The sequence below is a fragment of the Gracilinanus agilis genome, chromosome 4 (genome assembly GCF_016433145.1).
Source record: "Gracilinanus agilis isolate LMUSP501 chromosome 4, AgileGrace, whole genome shotgun sequence".
Classification (NCBI taxonomy): Eukaryota; Metazoa; Chordata; class Mammalia; order Didelphimorphia; family Didelphidae; genus Gracilinanus; species Gracilinanus agilis.
In genome coordinates this window covers 357,473,223-357,479,222 of record NC_058133.1, presented here as the reverse complement: position 1 = coordinate 357,479,222, position 6,000 = coordinate 357,473,223, and the positions used below count along the sequence as shown (strand labels likewise).

The 6,000-nt window shown below is 45.7% G+C and overlaps 1 protein-coding gene across 1 annotated transcript in view; it reads right to left on the bottom strand.

Moving 5' to 3' along the window:
* Window positions 1–1,389: 1,389 nt before the first annotated feature.
* LOC123246554 (sine oculis binding protein homolog) overlaps window positions 1,390–6,000 on the bottom strand; it is a 187,525-nt gene continuing 182,914 nt past the window's right edge. Inside the window, exon 6 of the mRNA XM_044675401.1 lies at window positions 1,390–3,480. Coding sequence (XP_044531336.1) covers window positions 1,390–3,480 — 2,091 coding nt within the window. The remainder of the gene's footprint in view (window positions 3,481–6,000) is intronic.

Here is a 6,000-nt window from a genome sequence, read left to right as displayed (position 1 = left end):
ATGAGATTAGATGCCTTGCCTAGAAAACTCTTTCAATCTAGGTGACCAACAGAGAACTCTAGTGACTTGACTTCAAAAAGTTGACTTTCTGTTTATGAAATACCTAAAGCAAGGTCACTATCCCAAACTTTCGGGAAGTAGTCTTCATCAGCCTGAGGACTTCCCCCCCACCCCAGAACAACAGGAGAGAACAAAAACGATTTTACCTAGTGGGAATTTGCTATATTTTCTTCATGATTCTGGAGCTCTCCTTTCCTGGGACTTCTCTCCTTTCTTGACTTTTCCTTAAAGGTCAGCCACTCACTTTTTAGATAACACTTATGTCTCATTAGAAAAGGATCAGAGATTTGGAATTTAATCTCAAAGGCCATCATGCCCAATCCCCTAATTTTACAGAGAAGGAAATGAGGCCCCCCCAAACAGTTAAATGACCTACCCAAAGTCATATACTTAATGTGTGTCAGAGGTAGGATTTGAACCCAAAGAAATTCTCTTTTGTGACTTCACTTTCCACTACATCATGTCGATTCCTCCTGTGCAACAGAACTAGGCAGGATTCCCAGCAAGGATAGGCTTGACAATTTTAGGAAAGTACTCTTTTCTCCCTTCAAATGTACTACCAGTTACAGAGATGAACTGAGACACCGACTGCCACCCTGCTATATGCTCTGCTTCCTTCTCTACCTCCTCTTCCCCTCATTTCAATAGCAGGGAGTAGGAGAAGAAAGCAGCACAGTCCTAAGGACCACTCTGTCTTTCCCAGGCTTCTCCCCATAAAACCAAGTAGGGAGTGAGACCTTTTACCCTGGCTCCCTCTGAGACTCAGAGCAAGCATTTTCCCCAGCTGCCTGGCTGGCAACTGTCCGGAGCTCTGGGCAACAGAGCTTGTTCTTAGCTCATCTCTGGGACACTGCTGATGATCTTTGCAAACAGAATACAAAGACTATAATGGAAACTTGATGGCTTGGGAAAGTTCTAGCCAGTGGTGTGACTGGCACTAGAATATGGCGGAGATGGGTGGGTCACTGGTTAGTTAGATGACTCTTCAGAGTTGCCACCCCATGACTAAAGATTACAGAGGTCCCCCACTGAACCTTCATCCTTCTCTCCAAAATCGCCCCACCCTACAATGACTGGAGAACACAGATTATACAAGACAAAGACAAAATATACGGATATAACAGTAACACCCCACATCCCTCCCCCACCCCAACCTCTATTCTTTCCTCATTTGTTTGGTTTTTTTCTTTGTTGGATCGTAGCTGATAACCCCTAGATCTCTGCCTCTGCTTTGGTCTCACCGCACTGTCACGTCCATGCCAATCTATAGACAGATAGGAGAGGCCCTTGGCTCATGACTGAGACAGGCCACGCGGACCTACAAACCTTTTACTTATTTTGATTTCGAATTCGGAGACACCTCCTTTTCAATGGCGGTTCCAGGTCCTCTGGCCCGGTGCTGAGCATTGGCGTTGAAATGATACATGGTGCAATGGCAGTCTTTTCTGCAGGTTTTGGCACAGGCTGGATCACGCAGCCCGTCTTGGGGAGCATCCGCAGAGCGTAGGCATGGTCCTCATCCGCGGGGTTATTAAGGTTTGGGTCTGTCTTATCACCCACCACGAGGGCCTCTTCCCCCATCAGCTTTTTGCCGGCCTCTCCGTCCATATGGAGGTTGGAAGCACAGTTGTTCTCCTTGACGGATTCCAATTCACTCACTGCTGGCTCCTCTGGTTGCTGTGACTTCTTCTGGGAGGCCGGGGCGGGAGGAGGTGGAGGTGGAGGAGGAGGTGGAGGTGGAGGAGGAGGAGGAGGAGGAGGAGGCAGTGGCAGTGGCGGAAGGAGAGGAGGAGGAGGCGCCAGAGCCAGCGGTTCGGGAGGCTGTTCCGAGCCCTTAGACCCCTCCGTGCTCTTTGTCCCGTTCACGATGACATTGCAAACCGCAGCACTGGTGGCTTCGAGTCCTGAAGGGCCTGAGGCGGCCAGAGAGACGGGCCCGCAGTGGGTCGAGTCACCGGCACCGCCAGGCAGAGTTTTTGTGTCAGCGGCATTGCAATTATTGTCCCTGCAAGTACTGCAGTTCCTTTTGTCAGAGCTACCAAAAGCCATGCTTACAACACTGTTAGATTCACGTTCCACCTTAACTTGAGCATGCAGGGCCCTGTGAATGACATTGTGTAGCCGGGACCGATGACCCACGGTCAGGTCTATCACACCATCCTGAGGGCCCTGGACCACACTGGAAAAACTAAACTTATTGTTCACGGGGCTGCTGGACCGCACAGTCAAATCCACCACCTCATTCTTACCATGCTCCTGTTGAGCTGCTGCGTGACTCAACGACTGGCCCGAGCAGCCGGGGGATGAGTCAGAGGACTTAGAAGACCCTTGCTTGGAGTCTCTAGGGGACAAGGAGTGTCCACTTGACTTGCCCCCAGCGGAATCGCTGGGTGTGTTTGGAATGAAGTTTTCCCCATTGCTAGAGAAGCCGTTAGGGGGCTTGGAATCATTGACATGAGGGATGGGGATGGGGATGGGGATGGGCACGGGCAGTGGGACGATGACAGGGTATGGCACTAACAGGGTTGGGGGTGGCACCAGTGGGGCAAGGGATGGCAACCCAAAGTTCATCATCTGTGGCATAGGCATAGGGCCATTTGGCATCATGCTGACAGGCGGGAAGGGAAGACTAGGCAAAGGAGCTCCAGGAGGGGGCGGGGGCAGCAATCCCGCAGGGTTCCCAGGCATGGTTGGCGTCGTGGGGGGATGGATGTGAGGTGATAGCATTGGCCTGTGCATAGGGCTGGAGGTGGGGCCCATGTTTCTGGGACCACCCGGTGGTGGACCAATCCCAGGAATCATTGGGTTAGACAAAGGGCTGTTAGGGTTGGAGGCATGGTGAGGTGGCCCCCGGATAAAGGGAGGGCGGATCTGCTGCATGATTTGCTGTTCCATGAAGATTGGCAGGGGGACAGGCCCTCGGTTTGTCATCACCATGGGAGGACTCCGAGGTGGGACACCGATTGGAGGCACAATACTAGCAGGTGGCTGAACAGAAACTGGAGGGACATTTGGAGTCTCGTTGATGGCAATGGGTTTGGGAACTGGTGTGGGGATTTTTGTGACAGAGCAGTTGGCAGTGTCAGATGGAGAGACGGTGGTTGACGAGGATGGTCCAGGCCCTTGATTTTGGCCAGCTGCAGACACCGGGGAGGGGGCCTTCCTCCGAGCATCTGTTAGCGGTATATTCCAAGAGTCTGGAGTCAGCAGCTGTACCCCAGCACCTTCTGCTTTATTTTCGATCGGAGGATGTAATGTGCTGCACAGTCCAGCTGGAAGATTGGCCTGTGTTTCTTTGTAGAAAATGTCCATTTTGTACTGATTGAGACATTTTGCACTGCAGAACTGAAGCCTTCGCTCCCCGTCCCCAAAATCCAGGTATTCTTTTGTGTGCCTTATGTGCTTACACCAGTCACATACCTACAACACAGTAACAAAATCACAACAGGTGAGATAAGCAATTTCCTTGGGTAAAGTGTGTTTCATATTGTACATAAAGGCTCTTTCTTTCATACTCTTTCAGGGCTTTTCAGACATCCTGAGTCTTTCTTCTGAGACATAAAAGTCTAAAGTATTTGTAAAAATGGCGGGTAAAAGCTGCTGATATTAACCCCACACATAAGTTAATGTCATCCTCTTCTATTCTTTCTCTAAAAAAGGAGTTACACCTTCCACTTTAAACATCACATGCATGGAATGTGTGTGTGTGTGTGTGTGTGTGTGTGTGTGTGTGTGTGTGTGACTGGGTGTTTAATTGGAGAGAGAAGAATAAATACACCTGCCCACACATTTTTTCACTTGTCAAAAAAGGCCCATAGTAAATGCAAATCTAAATATGTTTGGAGAAAAGGCCTTCTCCAGAAAGTTCAGTGGGCTTGCAATATGTCCCTTTACAACTCTCCTCCCAGGGAGGCATTTTCCCCCTTCTGACTACATTCCCAATAATGTTGGACAGAGTGCACTACATTAAGAGATATCACAAAGCACCAACAATCCTTCCCTCTCCTTCCAAGTAGGAACTTGGAACTCATCATGAAGTCTGTGTAAGGTTTAGTTCTCCCCAACTTGTGATGTTGCAGCAAGCTAGAAGTATTTTTTGAGCTGTTTGCCCACTCTCACTCAGTAGTCAGATTTTTTGGTGATATTTCTTGGCAGGCAGGCTTATTTAACAACTTTTCAAACATGAGAGAACGTTTTCCAAAAGTTGTTATGGCTTCCCCTACCCCTACCCGCCACCCTCCGAACCTCCTCTACTCCTAGTGTGAGGAAGGCTTCGCCAATTCATTTTAAAGTAAGGCTGCAGAACTAATTAAGGGCTGAAAGCTTTTCCCAATTGGAAATCACTAGACACCAAAGTTCAAAAAATAGTCATTCTAGGCTTCAGAACCCATTACTTCGGAGAAATTATTGTGATTTCATTAACACATTAATTTTGCAACACCATCAGTTCTCGCAGATGGTGAAGACATGATCTACAATTCAAATATGAGTCTTGTTTGCACAAATGACTTTCCTTCATATGGCATTTTAAACAAGAATTAATGAGTAATCTTGCCATAGCTATAAACAGATAAACAGATGTCAAATTTTTCAATAGTTTCTTTCAGTGGCTTACTTCTTTTCTGACAGAATTTTACACACATTTAATCTTTTTCTTTCTTTCTTTCTTTTTTTCCCTTTCCTTTTCTTTCTTTCTTTTTTTTTTTAGCTCAGTGCTCAAACTCTACAACCCATGGAGAGTTCCAAGACTCTGCTAGCAAGGAGTTTGTTGACTGCATTTCTGACCATGTCACAATAAAGCACCGTGTACTGATGTCTGTTGTTCCCAAAAGTACTATGCCAGCGTTAAGTTGCCTGTTGCTGCTAAAGGGTTTATTTATTTATTTTAAACAAACAACTATTGTAAATGGATAGCATTAAAAAGATGATTAATTTTAATAACGATTGGCCACATAAACAATGCAAAAACAACATATGCTGGGCATTTGATTACTCATCTCATTTAACTCTCAGCTTTCCTTGATTATAAACAGTGGTGGCATTCTAGTGAGTGTTTCTGTATGTGCTGTGTATGTGTTTGGTGTCCGTGTGCCTATCTGTATAAACCCACCCACTTCCTTTCTATTCCTTCTTCTGCATGAATTTTCCTCAGCAATAATAAGCATGAAACAACAATGTAAGCACCCATCACCACTTTCTTTTCAAAGGCTTTCCTTTTGTACCTTTTCTACTTGGTCTAAAAATTAAATAGTCCTTCAAAAAGAAAGGATACCTCCCGAGTTTCCTTAGGGAATGACAAAGGTGGCTTCTGAATTGCATTTTCTCAACTGCTCTTGGCCCAGAGCTGGAGAAAATAATGTCATCACTACTACACTGTTAAAGGTTTTAAGCCCCTCCAAAGTTAAGGGGCTGAAAAAACTTTTAACATACTACCGGGGTGAGAAAGAATGAGTTTGCTTGACAAATATATGCAAAAATGCTTTGAAGGTGAAGATCTGTATTCAAACTGAAGTGGGCCCTCTAAGGATGATTATGCTATAAACAAGCACTGAATTCATCCTGATGTAGCTATTTGTATTTTAGAAACCTGCTCATTTTGGCTATAGAGTTAACCAACATACACACGACATGGCATTTCATTTCCATCTCTGGAACTTGGCCGTGTGCTATTGTGTTCCAAAATTAGGTATTCAACAAAAACCTACAATTGAAATTTACAAGATGATAAAGGGAAAGATTATTGAAAAAATATGAGGGGCAGCTATAATGAAGAATATCATTAATGGATGAGTTACAGTCATTAAAAGAAAAATATCCCATAGCATTCCTGACTTCCTTTTATATTATTTTAGGGGGTCAGTCATCCTTTGAAGAGCCTATAGAAATATTTGGACATTTTATTCCTAGATTGATTTGTGGGCCTCCAGGGGACTCCAAAGT